General features: G+C 44.0%; 1 protein-coding gene across 1 annotated transcript in view; it reads right to left on the reverse strand.

The window, feature by feature from the left end:
- Positions 1-17,371, reverse strand: part of LOC138488252 (uncharacterized) — a 2,582,589-nt gene that overhangs the window by 1,690,977 nt on the left and 874,241 nt on the right. The window contains exon 13 of the mRNA XM_069615092.1: positions 2,344-2,453. Within this exon, the coding sequence (XP_069471193.1) occupies positions 2,344-2,453 (110 nt within the window). The remainder of the gene's footprint in view (positions 1-2,343; positions 2,454-17,371) is intronic.

Here is a 17,371-nt window from a genome sequence, read left to right on the forward strand (position 1 = left end):
GGGGAAGTGGTGAGTATCGTACAGCAGGGCTCCACCGTCGTCGTTGTAGATGGCTCAGCTTCTCCCCTCTTCGGATTCTTTAGGTCCTGTGGCGACTTCTGAAGTACCAATCCCCAAAGCCCTGCTTTTATGCAGCAAAACCCCCATTCATCAGCCTAGCTGTCACTCAAACATGCTAAGTGGTGAGCCGGTCGGCTCACCACTGGGGCCAACCACACAAGAGTGCGACTTGAGTTGCCAAGGCAACTCAGTCCAGGGTGCCTAATCCCCCTCCCACACATCCTGTTGACCCCAGACAGAGTGGCACCATTTGGAGGGCTTCTGTGGAGAAGCCCACCAAAAAGTGGAACCAAGGACTCGACTTGGGTTAGAGTTTCAGAGGCGAACACAAACGCCATTTTAAAACCGAGTCCGGAAAAAAGACCCAACCGGGGAATAAATATTAAATAAATAACCCAGCGGTATCTTTAACATTGCACCAAAAAGTGGTGCGTTTAAAATGAATGGGAAAATCCCATAGGAAATATTCCGGTGGAATATTTCGCGTGGTATCCACTGCCACCAGCCAGAAACTCGACAAAGGGGGACTGGACAGTGCCCCCTTGGAAAAAAGACCCAGGGGCAATCGAATTACCCCTACCAGTACTTCCACAATATGATGGTTTGTACTGGTTCTGTTCACAATTTGAGACTAGTAAAGCCAATGATGACTTTACATGCCCTGGGAGACAGTAGTCAGTCCCAGGTTATGGAGTCTATGTTTGGGGGTCACTATGACACCCCTGTGTTACTGCACTGAGGGTGCTGTGTAACACACTTACCAAAAACACATGAAGCCCTATGGAGTAAAAGACCCCATAGCCCATAAAACACATTACAAAGTCAAAGGACATTCTCAAATCATGCCTAAGAGTGGGAGAAAAAGAGTCTCACTCTTAGCAGGAGAAAAAAAATAAACCCCATAAATCCAGCAAAGCTCCTGGGGGACTCACTAGGTTTGGGAAATTAGCCTGAACAGAGAATTCTCCCCAACACTGAGTCTGGGTTACCTCAAGTGAAGGAGGAAAAAAGCATACCGATGTACCGTCTCCTTCAAACATTTCCACTTTCAATCACACGACGGACGCTTGAACGCTGCCCGTCTGGATTAGAGGCAGGTAAGAATTAAGCTTTACTTAAGCCTTAAAATACTGGCTTCAGTGTGCATTTGTTTTTACTCGCTTACCCTTGTTCATTCTACGGTGGAAACAGTGTTTTGTGCCACTTTTACCAATTTCCTCAAAACTGAGGGAGTGACTCAGCTCTTAAGGAGAGGCCAAAATATTATAGTCGATCTTCTGCACTATGGACAAGCTGCAAACTTGATTCTAGTCAAGTATAATGCAAACTGCTTGCACTGTTTCCTGTTGTTTCGACCCCACATGCATTGGGGATGATACTTACTATCCAATAGATTCTTCTATTCAATATTTATAGTGTCAGCAGGAATATGTTCCTAAGAGTACGAGGGATGACCAGGTGATAATCCTGCACCCTGGATTCCCTTTGCCAGGATACAGTGTAACGTCAAACAACCACCTAAAGAGGGAGAATCACTTAGCACCACACTAACGTTAGGTACTTTATTATCTATCCTTAAGAGGTGGGCTTAACACTACCTTTTGCCAGTCTGGATCATGCCAGCTTTTGTCGACAAGCAATGTCGCCACCCACTGAGGTGATACCTGCTGATACAAGAAACACAGACAATCTATTTTTATTGCTGCATGGAACTAAAGATATATTACAAGCATTCTTCAAGCATGGGACATACGGATGGGACATACTTCCCAGAAATGCCAAATGCAACACCAGAGTTTACTCCTACTATAGAGGTTTAATTATTCTTTCAGTATTTCGCTTTTTTGTTTTGGACTTGGCCACACTACATTCTCATGGGATGTGATCTGCCGACACTCCTCAAGCTTTGCCTTGTTAAGTTCGTTTGTGATAAATGTTTGACCTACAAAAGTACCACTTTGGCTTCCAAAACTACCTCTTTTGCCCCCCCCCCACAAAAAAAGTGAAAATCGACCTGCCTTTTATAAATCATGGACAGATCCCTGTAGGGCATTAGATCACAAATAAAGTGGTAGAAATATCTGAACAAGCAGCCTATCAAGACAACATACACCCACAAGGGAAAACACCAACAGTAAAAGAGTTCTTCGACAATACATCCCTCAGTGAGAACATGCGCTTAATTTGAAGTGAAATCCATGCACAAGGGGCCACTCTCCAGACAGCCTGCCCAACTAAGCAGGAAAGTGAATCTTTAGACAGACAGTTAATACTATTGTTTACCTTAGCCGATTGAAGTCAGGGATATCTGCAGGTAAACCTCCCTGCTGCAGGTGGATCCAGGCCCTCTGTATATCAGCTGTTAGAAGGTGGTAACCATGGAACAAGAACACCTGGAGATGGAAAGAGAAAAAGCCACACCAGCATTTCTACACCTGCATTTCAATCAATCAATACAAACCTTATTTGGCCAAGAGGCCATCAAAGTGCATCCTAAAACAAAAACTAAGTGAACAAGATCATAATAATAATACATCACAACATGTCATGGGTAGAAAAAAGAGGGGAAAACAACAGTGGGCCAAAAACCGGCCCCATTCAAAATTGTGCCAAGTCAGGACGGTCCATCTATGTTGGGCCCCAGTTGTCGTCCTACAGGAATGAGGTTCACACCAGTTAGGGGAGTGTTAGAAAAGGTGGCTCCAAAACGGCCATTGGGACCTTGCTGGGGAAACTGGCTGATTGAGATCCCATCCTTGGCCTTGCGTGACCATCCCACCCGGATCTTCCCAAAACCCCCTTAGCCACTCTGCAGTCCCAGAAAGCCAGTTTAACCGAATCATAGGGGCCCGAACCATTGTTTCGAATTCAGGAGCATCCCACCATAGAATCCCTCGATACAAAAGCACATCCTTTCACCGTCCGTAAGCAGTGCAGGCATTTGTTCATTATGGCATCCCTTGGTTCTTTCTTGCTCTCTGCCAGTTTTGGTACCCCATGAAGTAAACTATGGAGGGACCAGACCCACCCATAACATAGCATCCAGAGAGGCACCCCCTGTGGTGAGGACCAAATACACTATGGCTGTTTGCACTTGGACCTTTTGTCGGACATGGTGGTTGCCCCGCAACTGAGGGAGATGTTGGCTTAGGATAAAACACTCTACGGCACTCTTGGGGCTTGGTTCTTGATTCTTGTGGGGCACTGATGTGGGGTGGATTCCTGGGTACCCTGCTGTGAGAGGCTACATGTTCTACAGGTGTTACTGGTTTCACACAGTCCATATGCATGGCGCTCTCCGGGGGTAGGTGTTAGGCAGAAACCTGTGCAGTTCCCTTAGGGACCACTGCAAAAGGCTTAGGAATACAGGTGTTGGCAGTAAACCCAATTGGTAGCAGTCTGTACCACCCAGATTTACCTGGTATCTGTGGCTGAGCAGTCAGACTTCTCTCAAGAAGAGTTAGACAGTATATAGAGTATACAAAATAGGTGCCAAAATACAGTAGCACAAGCAAACACTGACCAGAGCTTGGGTATAAAAGTATATAATTATTTATTTAAAAACACACTTAGAAAAATACACTAACACTAATATGACAAGCAAGTTCAAACACAGTCACTATCAATATATATACATCCCTGATTACTTATTGAACAAGTCTTAGTTAAAACACCACTTATTTGCAGACGGAGGTGAGCGCTTAACCTAAGATGGCCCTCCAATAAGTTAATTAAAAAGGGAGGGAAAAGGCAGAATTAGGAAAGCACACAATACCAACACTTTTAAAAGAACCACAGCAAGTCAGGAAAGGCAGAGTCTACTGTAGAGCAAGAAAGTTCATAGGCCAGGCCCACTCTTGGACAGAGCAAGGCGGAATGTGTCCAAGATCACACAGTTGAATGATACTTTAAAAGTCTTTGCAGATAGTTCAAAAAGGGTTGGATCAGTTCAGAAAAAAGTTAGTTAACAGGTCCCAGGTCACCCCAGGATAGAGAGTCAAGGATTTACGGGACACCTTGAATAGTTTGTTGCAAGGGAGACCAGGCAGGACACAGTACCTGAAATGATGAGAAAGCTCCAGTCGGGGCAGTTGTTCCTGGAAGCGGGTGCAAGTCGGTGCTTCGTCCAGGGGAAGAGAAGATTTTGCCGTGGAGGAAAGCTGGAGGTCTTTGCACTGCCAGGGAAAAAACCAGCCGCAGAGTTTCCCAGTTAAAAGGTACTACCCTTTTATTCGTGGTAGTGGTGAAGCGTGGCTATCCGGTCGCCGCGGTGCTTGGCATGGGTGATTCGACCACAAGACGATCCAGGAAGGCGAAAAGGAGGGCGAACTGGTTATCCCCACCAGTTCAAAGGAAGAAGAATCTCCGGGATGAAGATCTTCTCTGTCGTCAGGAAGTGGTGAGGCGGTTCAGCAGGGCTCCACCGGTGGTGTCGTCGTTGCAGGTCGGCTCAGCTTCTCCCTCTTCGGATTCTTTGGTCCTGTGGCGACTTCTGAAGTTCCAGTCCCCAAAGCCCTGCTTTTATGCAGAAAACCCCCATTCATCAGTCCTAGCTGTCACTCAAACATGCTAAGTGGTGAGCCGGGCGGCTCACCACTGGGCCAATCACACAAGAGTGCGACTTGAGTTGCCGAGGCAACTCAGTCCAGGGTGCCTAAACCCCCTTCCCACACATCTTGTAGACCCAGACAGAGTGGCATCACTTTTGGAGGCTTCTGTGCAGAAGCCAGCCAAAAAGTGGAACAAAGGGCTCGACTTGGGTTAGAGCTACAAAAACGAACACAGATGCCATTTTGGCACCGAGTTCTGGCAAAAAATCCCAACCGGTGAATTAATATTAATTTAATAAACCGGCGGTATGTTTGAGGCTATTGTAAAAAGTGGCAGCCTCGAACAATGGGAATAGGAATAAGAGACCCAGGGGCAATCGAATTGCCCCTACCAGTACGTCCACAATATGATGGTTTGTACTGGTTCTGTTCACAATTTAGGACTAGTACAGCCAATGGTGACTTTACATGCCCTGGGAGACAGTAGTCAGTCCCAGGGTACAGAGTATATGTTTGGGGGTCACTATGACACCCCTGTGTTACTGCACGGAGGGTGCTGTGTAACAAACCAAAAACACATGAAGCCCTATGGAGTAAAAGACCCCATAGCCCAGAAAACACATTCAAAGTCAAAGGAACACCTCAAATCATGTCCAAGAGTGGGAGTAAAAGAGTCTCACTCTTAGCAGGAGAAAAAAAAATAAACCCCAAAAATCCAGCAAAGCTGCTGGGGGACTCACTAGGTTTGGAAAATTAGCCTATACAGAGAATTCTCCCTAACAGTAGGTTGCCAGATCTCTTAACCCCATGCCAGGCAATGGGAGGCTCCCTGTATGCCATTACACCTCCCCTCCCCTGGTTTCCTACTAGGACCGTGAGCAGTTTCCTAATGGCTGTCAGCTCAGCGAGCACCTGGTCACACTTGCACCACTTGGTGGAGCAGGCACTGTCAATTGACGTATTTGTGATCAAGTTGAAGTCATAAGCGGCCACATTTTCAGTAGGGTTGGGAGCTCTAAGTAGGGTTAGGTGTAGAAAGGAGCTACCCCCAGGACTTATAGAAGAAAGATACTCACTCCAGGCACTACTGGAAGAACCCAGGGTGCCGAAAGTACTGAAGGCGGGCTTAGCAGTGACGACACAGGGCGCTATATCTGCTGGATCCATGGGGCTTTGGTGCACATAGGATAGTCTGCATTAGGGACTGTGAGTGGTGCAGGAACAAGTGGGCCCTAAGGTGGTGCCAGATAACAAGGTACAGTCAACAGGGGTGTCTAGGGGAGGATTCCCCATCACTGCTGCTAGCGACTTCGCTAGGGCCTGACAAAGAATCAAATGGCGAATGCAGAGTAGGCACAGCAGGAAAGTTAAACGAGTTCGGTTGGCCGTGGATGCCGGCTAGTACAAAAGGGGGGGGGGGAATTCTATTCCAGCATTTCCGATGTTTCCTTTGCCTTTATCAACGCCAATATCCATGCATAGAAAGGTCATGGTGGTAACAAGGGGGGACAAGATCTTCCTGGTTCCCCTCCAGGACACTCACTCCGAGGCAGAGATCAGACTGCCCTGCCGGGGTCACCAGCTGAGTGTCAGGTCATTACCCCTGCTGGCAACCATTCAAAGCTGATGACATTATTCCCAAAGCAACATGGCCACCCCACGGAGAGTGGCGGCCTTCTTCGCCCAACAATTCGGCCTCTCGTCCTGGGGCAGTGGGATTAATTACAGGTCGCAGTGGAAAGCCTCCCCCCCCCCTTATGTTGCACCACCAAGGTCTTGCTTTTGGTTATGGGCTCAGGCTCTTGAGCCCATAAGCAAATAAACTGGATAGGAGGGCGGACTTGCAAAGAAAAAGTGGGGAAATGGTGAGGCAAGTGGGGCCTCCCTTATTGGGTTTCCACTGCTTTCCATTTTTAAAATGTTCCAAAGTTGCATGCAGCCAAGGCCCTTCTAGGAAACAGTCACCCTCCTCAATTGTTCACAAAACCCTCCTCACCAAAGTCCGTTTTCGGCTTGCTCTCAACTTGTTTTCACAGGGGTTGATGTAACATCTTTCATCCCAGCAGTACTCCGATGGTACGCCCTGCGATGCCACAAACACCCTGGCAACACCCGCCGCCCTTAGAGCCCGGTGGGCTTCGGCCCTGTCTGGGTAGTGCCAGGAAGTTATTGAGATAGGGGGGGTGAGGGGGGCATGGCCAAACAACTCTGCAGCAATGGCGGGTCTTCTGACTGCCTGCAGGGTGCCAACACCCCCTGCCCTTAGATCCCACCGGGCTTCGGCCTTGTCAGGGTAGTCCCAGGAAGTTCTAGAGATGAGGCGTGTGGGGCGCAAACAACACTGCTGCGATAGCAGGTCTCTGGACCGCTGCAGGCTGCCAACACCCGCCGCCCTTTGACCCCGCTGGGCTTACTGCATTTCACAAATTTGAACATGGATTGAAGTAAGACAATTTGCATTAGTGAGGTGAAAGTAACAAGATTATCTGAATGCTAGCAGTGGGTTTCTGGGAAAACATCAATCTTTCATCTTCGGGGAGAACGAGTTGGAGGTTTCTAGAAATCTTTCCTCTTTCCAACTCATCCTCCAGGAAGATGACACTCTGACAGAACATTCCCCAGAGATACCATTGCTAGCTTTCTTACAACTTAATAATTTGAAATAAATGATTGCCATACTCAGAGTCACAAGACAAACAACAGACCATATGACACACCTGTGACAACACAAACTCTGTTAAACACATGCCCACAATAAAACAAACAATATCCACATACTACAAAGCAACCAAATCTTCAAAATAATGTGTTTGTTCAATTGCATAAATCCCACCAATTAAATGTTTCAGAGGAGATGCACCATATAGCATTTTGTATTTCGGTGACTGGAACAGACACTATGACGAATAATACACATGCACTGCTACAGCTTTAATAAAAAGAATAAAAGAACCCCAAATGGAGAAAATGTTTCCAGCACAGACCTTGACATTAACAACATGAGTGCACCAATCCTGAATGGGAAATGAAAAACAAAGACAGTAATATATGAACTCCAAATGATTCCAGTACTCTGTACTCTACAAACCGGATGGAACACGTTAAGAGCATTTATGGAGCACTAACAAACTACTCATCTTTCAGCCTGCCCCGGCCCAACTTTCAGACAGGTATGGTAAATCAGAAGGACTCAGACTAAGATGGGTCCGTTAAGAATGTTTTATTTAAATAAAAATAAAATGGCTATCTAATCCTATAGCTAACAAACAAAAATGGAAGCGTGCTCGTTGAAGTCCAAAAGAAATAGTTAATAGTCCAAATCCTATTATCTATCTAATTCATGCCGTTTACGAAAATATAACAAAAAGAAGGAGGCCGAAGCTAAAGCCTCTATCTTTGGCTTCTGCCTGGCTCGATCAGTTGGATCTCTCTCCAATTAATTCTAAAAGTTTGTCAATTTCCCACAACACAGTTCACAAGCCCTCTGCAGGTTCTGTACACAAAATCTCAATTCCATGTTATTCTCTCTCTCCAGGAGGAAAAGGTTTACCTAATACAAATCCACCATTTCCGACTTAATGCTTTACAATGCTCTTGTTTACACTTAAGGACCTGAACCCCTCCAGGGGTGGGGGTGGGGGTCTCTCTCTCTCTCTCTCTCTCTCTCTCTTTTCACGGTTTTTGAACTTCCCAAAGTCCTCTGGCCCTCTGACAGGCTTACTTTATCTCGGTCTCAGTGGGGAGTCTGCCCGTTCGGGTTTTCTTGTCTCTCGTAAAGCTTGTGGCTTTCCCAGCCTCAAATATTAAAGTTTCTCGAGTTCTCAGGGCTCTCTGAAGCCCTCTGGCCCTCTAATACATGAAAATTGGCGAGAAACATGATGAAGACATTGTATTTGAATTAATTGATGCACCGCAATTACAAATAATACTGGGAATGCCCTTGTTAACATTACACAATCCTGCTATAGGTTGGGGTAGAAGAACAGTTGAATTCAAGTCAGAATTTTGTAGAGAACAATGTTTGACATTTCAAGATAAGATTTCTGAGGAAAAATCTGAGATTCAAAGAGTTTGTTTAGCTGCGGGTGTAGTTAAGGAACACTTGATAGGAGCTGTGTCGGGAATTTTACCAGATTGTTATCAAGAGTTCAAGGATGCATTTGATGAACAAGTGGCTAGTGAGTTACCACCACATCGTTCATTTGATTGTAAAATTGATTTAGAAGATGGTGCACCAATTCCTTGTGGACGTGTTTATGCCTTGACGGAAAAAGTAAAGGAGTATTTAAGAGAGTATCTGAATGAGAATTTAGCCAAAGGGTTTATTAGACATTCTCAGTCCCCTGCTGCTTCACCATTATTTTTTGTCCCCAAAAAAGATAAAACTTTGAGAACATGCATTGACTATAGAGCCCTTAATAAGATTACTATAAAGAATAGATATCCTTTACCATTAATTTCAGTAATGCTTGACAGAATTCAGGGAGCAAACATTTTTACTAAATTAGATCTAAGAGGGGCATATCATTTAGTAAGAATAAGAGAAGGGGATGAATGGAAAACAGCCTTTAGAACCCGTTATGGACTATTCGAGTATCAAGTCATGCCATTTGGTCTTTGTAACGCTCCTGCTGCTTTTCAATTTTGTATCAATCAAGTTCTTCGAGAATTTTTAGATGTGTTTGTTGTGGTATACATAGATGATATCCTGATATTTTCCAAAGAATTGAATGAACACAAAGAACATGTTAGTAAAGTGCTAACTAAACTAAGAGAAAATCAATTGTTTGCGAAACTAGAGAAAAGTCAGTTTCACACTGAGAAAGTGGAATTTTTAGGATTTGTTTTATCTCCTGACGGATTGGAAATGGATTCTGCTAAGGTAAAAGCTGTTAGAGATTGGCCTCAACCTAATACAATAAAGGACTTACAAAGTTTTATCGGATTTGCAAATTTTAATCGTACATTCATACAAAATTTTTCACAAATTATTTCTCCTATAACTAAATTATTAAAAAAAGGAGTAAAGTTTGAATGGAATGAAGAAGCTGAGAAAGCATTCCAATTTTTAAAAGATAAGTTTGTGACTGGACCCATCTTATTACACCCAGATGTGGAGCAACCATTTTTTCTTGAAGCTGATGCCTCTGATTGCGCAATGGGGGCTGTATTGTCACAACGTCATCGTGTAACTGGACAACTTCATCCGGTAGCGTTCTTTTCCAAAAGTTTTTTCTCTGCTGAAAGAAATTATACAATTTCTGATCGAGAATTGTTGGCGATCAAGGCTGCATTTATGGAGTGGAGACACTATCTTTTGGATGCCAAATATCGAGTTACTTTACTGACGGATCACAGGAATCTGACTTTCCTTCGTTCTGCAAGAACGCTAACTCCAAGACAATTACGTTGGTCATTGTTTTTTGCCGAGTATGATTTTGTCATCTTATTTAAACCCGGTCGTCAAAATGGGAAAGCAGATGCCTTGTCTCGACGTATTCCAGGTAGTTTAAAGAATGATCCTTGTGCACCAACGCCTTTGCTTTCCGAGAAAAATGTTGTTGTTGCTGTAACTGAGAAGGTTCAGGATTTTAAAGAATCTATTTTGTCATCATGGACGGATGAAGAATTGTTGAAATGGGTTTCTGAAGATTCTGAATGTCAAATTAAAGAAGGTCTACCTTTTGTAGGGACGAGGTTATATTTACCATCTGAAGAATTGAGAATAAAAGCTTTAAAAGATTGTCACGATTCCCCTTTGGCTGGGCATCCTGGAATCAAGAAAACATTTGATTTATTGCAAAGAGAGTTTTGGTGGGAGAGAATGTGATAAGATTCTGAGAAGTATGTAAGAACATGTGAAATTTGCATTCGTGCCAAGTCAGTTAAATTACATGGTTGCCTAGTCAAGTAATTTCAGATCGAGGTTCCCAATTTGTCTCAAAATTTTGGCGGGCATTTTGCAAAGAGTTGAAGATCGAGATTATTCTTACAACAAGTTATCATCCCGAGGGTAATGGTCAAACTGAGAGGGACAATCAAGAATTAGAGAAATACATTAGATGTTATCTAGGTTCTGGTCAAGGGTGGTTAGAATGACTTTGGTTGGCAGAATTTTGCTATAATAATTCTACAAAAGATTCAACTTCAATGTCTCCATTTTTTCTCAATCAAGGGTTTAATCCACATTTTTTTAAGAGGTGTGGTTTTGGATGAAGTAGAAGTACCAGATGTTGAGGCTAGATTAAAGTCTTTGGGACAACATTTAAAATGTGCAGTTCAGTCCTTAGAGAAACATAAATGAATCTACAAAATGTTTGCTGACAGGAAACGTCGGAAGGGACCAGAGTATAAGATGGGAGATCGGGTATGGTTATCTACCAAAAATGTGTCATTAAAAGGGAGGAATAAATTTAGTCCACGTTATATTGGACCTTTTGAAGTGGAACATGTTTATTCTCCAGTTTCTGTTAAGTTGAAATTGCCGTCAGGGCTAAAAATACACCCAACATTTCATGTAAATTTGTTAAAGTTATGTAGAACTGACACAAGAATTAGTGATTCTCCTGGTCCTGTGTTTTCTGAAGATGAAAATGAATATGAAGTTCAAGCTATATTAGATTCTAGAATAGTGCGGGGTCAACTGCAATATTTAGTAGATTGGAAGGGTTATGGATCAGAAGAAAGATCATGGGAAAAGGTAACGAATGTTCATGCTCCTAGATTAATTAAAAGATTTCATAGTTTGCATCCTGAGAAGGTTGGCCCTGGGACAGGGCATTACAGAGGGGGCACTGTCAGGATTCCATGGTACATTTCTAGAGTTTCAAGGGTTCATAACCTCAAAAGACATACCATTACAATTCCAAGGTAAATTAAATAGACTTACACATTTACATTACTTAATTAAGAATTCATCATTAGCATCAGAAAACCTTTTGAATGTAGGTTACTTAGAGGTGTGATGTTTGGGTTATGTTTGGATTGACAATAGAACTAGTATAAATATTCCTTAATGTACATTCAGGAATCACTTGACTCCCCAAAGCAAGATGGAGAGTTTTTTCTGCAGCACTGATTGGTTTAAATAGTTATGAGGTCATTTGGAATGTTGCTCCGAGTTTCCAACTGCCTTTCATTTTAGTATCCTTTGAGACAGGTCGCAGTTTAGTTAGCTCTAGCAAAGAATATATTTAAGAATATTTAATTCAAGTTTTTCAAGAAGATTTTAGAATATCCAAATACTACTAATTCTAAGCTGAAGTGAAGTTTATCCAAGAAGCTGAAGAAGTCGTACAGATGAAGCAAGCTAAGTTTTATTAATTCTACAAAGTCTAATGGCAAGGATTTTCAGTTCGAATTACTTTGAAAAAGACTGTGTGGAAATCAAATGCTAATATGTATTATTTTTTGAGGAAAATAAGATTGTGTTACTATTTTGAACTTTTATTATTACGCTTCCATTCTGCTTCTGAAGGTGAATTTCCCTGAAGAACTGCGCGTTTAATATTTACTAACCAGGCACGCGTTACTCTTCGTGTTTTACTCGCATGTTTGTTTTTTCTCGCTCGCAGTTCTTTCAGGAGCGTTATTTTTCGGTTCGAGTATTACGCCACACGCGGCTCTGAGGTTAGAAGGAACCTTACGAACGTTTTAAGCGTGTGTAAGCGTCGTGACGTTGTTTCAGGAAGTGCTCGTTTGCAGGACTATAATATTGAGCACGATAAGCGTTGTGATATTTTTTAGTTCTGAAGGCATCGTTTCAAGGACAATTGAGTAGAGAAGCATTGTGTCGGCTGACATTCGTTTTTCAGGAAGTAACGGCTAGTGGAACTCTCTACAGCAATGCCGATCTTTTAAGGAGGTTACATTTTTTGACATCGTAATTTATTGCAAGTTCATAAAGACTCTTATTCAAGTAACAGACTTTCCATATGCAATAAATACGTGAATAAGTATTTTAAGAAGTTCATTTATGAAAAATATTATCACAGTAGAAGAAGAAGGAAACATTGAGTTCTGATTTCCAGACTTCAGCTCAGCTACTAACTGAATAAGCCTATCAGCAATAAAGCATAGGCTACAGGTACTACAAGGAGAGTGGTAACATTTTAGTAAACTTAGCTAGAGTGGATTGATTATTAATATATACATATATATTTGTCTCCTAGATCTCACCGACACTGAGGTGTATTTCCAGCTCCAGAGAACTACAGTGCCAGCCAGTGAAGATCTGTCTTTTGTTATTTTCTCCTCTATTCCCCTTTCCCCTTGGGTTTGCCAGCTTGGTAGTTTTATCAGTTTGAGGACTGTTGGGCAGGCAGACTTAGGGGGTCTGGTGGACCCAGCATCACTCCTGCAGGAAGATTCAAGTTTGGACCTGACAATAGGTTTGCTTCAAATCGACTTATGAAGGGTGTCTGCCCACTCGAGTTTAGTAGGCTCCCATAACCCTTATGGCTTTTCCTGCGTGCTCGGGTTTATCAGGCTCCAGTAATCCTTATGGCTTTTCCAATCTCTGATATCAGTGTTTGTCCCTCTCAACAGCATTACCACTTCAGGAGCGTTCTCTTCCCTTCTGCTGCTTGGCAGCTAGTGCACTTCTTGGGCTGAGCAAGGGGATCTGGGGTCTCCGCTGGAGTCTTGTCTCAGCGTTGGTTAATGGGCCCCAGGCCCACCATGACCTCTGTGTGGCCACGCCAACAGGCGAGATGGTCGTTTTACAGTCCCCGTCTCATTCTTGACCCAGACTTCTTTGCTGGTCAGGACACCAGCCTTTTGGCATCTTGCAAGCATTTTGTTCGCCTCCATAATACTGCTTGCTTTGCGGTCTAGCAACAACAGTTTCCCATGTAGGCAGATAACGTGGTCTGGACCGGGAGTTCCTTACCGGAATGGGAGTCACTCCCAGTAAGGTCCCATTTGCCCAGACCCTTGGGAGTGTCTTGCTGAGCAGGCTCACCTCCCTAGCCTCAAACAGGGTGGCTTCCCTCTGGGGAGAAGGGATGAATAGTCCAGATTAATCACACAGGTTACAAGTAAAAAAGGGATACAAAGAACTAGATCTCTCACACATTTTCCAAGGTGAATAAGAAAACGTTACTCACTATAGTGTCTACTGTACTCTTCATCCATAATCCGCTTTCCTCTTTACTTATTACTTATGGCATGTCCTGAGGAAAGGGGACCGGATTGGAGACGGCTACTAAGAAGCAAAGAATTAAAATTGCCCTTGCAAGGGTTTGTGCGTGTCAATGCTCAACTTTGGTTCTTCTCCAACTTGCTCTGCCTAACCGCCCATTGAGGAGCCTTCTGATGATCAACCTTAAAAAGGGAGACCATCTGTCATCTTACATTCAATTAAGCACTGATCGTCACAAAAATATGGCTGAGGCACCGGTCTCTGCAAAGTGGGTGATAAAAGCATGTAATCGGTCGACTGCTCCATGGGGTTGACATCCTTGCTGAGGGACCAGTGACAGAAATGGCTAGTAAAATGCGACCTGGTAGATTTATTTCCCCTCCATAAAGCCTAATTCCACATAGACTAAATCCTCAGGGACCAGGCCAGTATGGAAAGCAACTGAGGGGATGAATGCTGAACAATTCTCCCCTGCAGAGAGAGGAGATCTGTCCATGCAGGAAGAAGCCAGGGCAGATGGTTCTTCAGCTTCTGGATGCCCCAGAACCAGATTCTGCTTGGCCAGTTCAGCTCCATCATGATGAAGTGTACAGGGAGGTCATGCAATGACAACGTACTACACAAATGAAGTTTCACAATTCTTTATAGATAGTTACTACAAGATCTTAGGTTAGATGAAATCCTATATGTACAAAGGAAGTAGTCTAAAAAGAATAAGGAAATAAATGATAAACTAGTGTTAATGATGGGATAACTTAATGTGGGGTTTTCCAGGTTCCCCATGTACCTCAAGCGGATGATATCTAATCACAAAGTCTGAAACCTACTCTTATAAATCTCTGTCTCTCTAGGGATGCCCTCTTCTAATAAACATAGCCCAAAGACAATGCCCAAATGAAACTTCAAACCTAACCTCTGAGTCCTTTAGCCTCCTGGCTAACCCTAGGCTACACCAAGTTCTCCAAGTTTGGTGACCAGAAATGTTCATAAACCTATACTTTTGAAGACCATCTCTATTTTAGAAAAGAAACATAACAGATGCTTTCCTATGCAATCACCTCCTGGGGACACTCACAGTTCTGCCTTCTATAGGGTGCATGTTAACAGGGTCTGGGCCTCTCAATGGCCCATTCTTCCTCTTAATACCACAGTCTTTTCAGGTTGCTCCATGACCTCAGATTCACTCAAGTTTCTCTTGGCTCTCACTGTGACCTCAGGTCTCTCGGATTTCACTTAGAACTCTCCACAACCTCTGGTTCTTTCACATTTCTCTTAGGTCTCACCACCATGTCTAGTCATCTCTAAAATCTTTCAATAACAAGCTATTTCTTCCCCCATTTGCTCAGGGTCCTTTTCAATCAGACACTATTCTCTGCCTCCTGGCAGAGGCTCTTATTAATGCTCCTTAAGGAAGCACCTAGTCCTCAGGCCTTCCTTCTGGTTTCAGGTTTGGCAGATGGAACCTGTCCCTGGGATCTCTTTTCAAGGACTTGTGGTAGGACCTCTAGCATGCCTCTGCCAGAGTAACTGCTGCACAGCTGACATAAGGTGAACTACCTCTTCCCAGGCAGCAGGCTCCCAATAGGTCAAGGGAGAAGTGAGAAGCATATCTGCTTCCGCCAGGTCTTCATCTTTTATTGGCTTTTTCCAGCCTCTGCTGTATTGCTAGGCCAATGGCTGTCTTTCTAAGGCAGCCCAGGTTTGGTCTTTTCTACAAGATGCTTGCTTTAAGTTTCTTGATTGGTTTTGCCCCTCCTGATGTTTTATTTGAAATGTCTTACATTTCTTGTTTGGTATAGGTCAGGACTTAATCAATATAATATAATAATATATTCACCCGCTGGCCCTAGCATGTAAAGATGGGCCGGGCCATCAGCGCCATCTTAAAACTGCAGATGCATGTGGACACAGCCCTGCAGTGTTCTGTGGTGTTCGTTTTCTGGCAGCAAGTGGGGTCTGCAATTTCACTCAACAGCAAGCACTCTGCTCCTCATTTGTCTTTTGGAGGTGAAGGTGCAACGTGTTTCTGGTATTCTCTCTTAGTAATTTCTGTCCGCATTTAGCATTGTGCAAACTCTGAAGTTTCACCTTTCCTTCGGCATTCTAGTCTGTTAAAGGGTTACAGTTCGATTCAACTCTGTAATAAGCATTGCATGCGCTCTGAGTTTTTATTGTTACTGTCCTATGAGAGGTTAGAAGCATTTGTAATTGCCATCTTCTCCACCATGAGTGTCTGACCATTCAAGGTCATGTTGAGACTTTTGGTCCTGAATCATCTTTTTAGGCAATGATAGATCAAAATGGATTAAGGGAATACGCGTCTCTAGTGTGAGGGTTGTCGTGCTCCTTGCAGCACAGCCTTATCTTGAAGATGTAATCTTGCCTGGCTTCTCTACCCCAGTTAGTGCTGGGGCCGAGGAGCTCCGTGAAAGCACAGTCTTACAGCGAAGCACCATCCTCTCGTTCACCGGCACATTGGCGGCCACAGCCGAGGCACACATGGCATGGCCATGTTGAAACTAACGTCCATGCGTGGGGCTCCGGCTTCCGGCTTTCACACTTGCGCATTATGGAAGGCTTACAGGGGCAACCCTATCAGCAGCGTCTGGCTTTGTTCCTGGTAGCTTGCATATAAAGTCCACCTCGGTTTTTCACTCACTGCTTACCTTCTTTTCTACCTGCCAACCTACCTCTACCTTTGTACTGGTTGCTGCTCCATTACCTGCTTGTTCTGCTTATCTGCCTGCCATCCTTTGTACTGCTTGCTCCACCACTGCCTGTTTCTCCTGCTTAATTGCCAGCCAGCCTTTTCACCTCTTCTGGATATCCCAGTTTGTTGCCCTCACCTGTCATTTGGAGCAGAAGATTGGAGCTCATCACTAACTTCCCTGGTCAGTGCTCTGCACTGTGCCCATGCCACGTAAATATAAGGAAGTCATCTTGTGGCATGGGGCGCTGACTTGATAACACTCTGTTCCCGAACCAGGGGCAGTACAAGGTTGGTGCCTCGTCCCACATTTTCATACCTGTGACTGCCAGACTAGATTCAACACTCTAGAACCATCGGAGGAACCAAGGTACAATGTCGACGTGACAATGTGTATGACAAGGGTAAACCCAAGGAATCTCACTCCATCAACCCTCTGGAAGGCACTGGGGGTAGCGGCCAGACCAACCCATTTTCCTGTGGCTCATTCCCTTTACACGAAAGGATGGAGAAGTCCTCTAACTCACCAGAGGGGGTCCCCAAATATTATTTCAGTTTGTGCAGCACCTCTGTCAGGAAAGGGACTGGGTCTGTCAGCACCAGGCCAGGAGAAAGGCACTGCGCTGAGAATTCAGACCCTTCATGAGGACATTAAAGAGGACAACTTTAATTCTGTTAGTTCATAAAGCCGTCCAGAAGGGGACTTCTCCAAAGTACTATTGCTGTAAAGCTTTCTGTATATGACATTCATGGTCGTCTCTTCTCTAGCAGAGGGGATCAACAATAGAAGGCCTGAGGTTGAGGGTGGAGGCTGACCCTGAGCAAAAGAGGCAGAAATTACTGCGGACTGGACAGAGTATCAAGCCTACACACAGTTTCCGGATTCATTTTATGGGGCCTTTTCCAAATCTT

This window comes from Ambystoma mexicanum, chromosome 9 (assembly GCF_040938575.1).
Source record: "Ambystoma mexicanum isolate Mex_15411 chromosome 9, UKY_AmexF1_1, whole genome shotgun sequence".
Lineage (NCBI taxonomy): Eukaryota > Metazoa > Chordata > Amphibia > Caudata > Ambystomatidae > Ambystoma > Ambystoma mexicanum.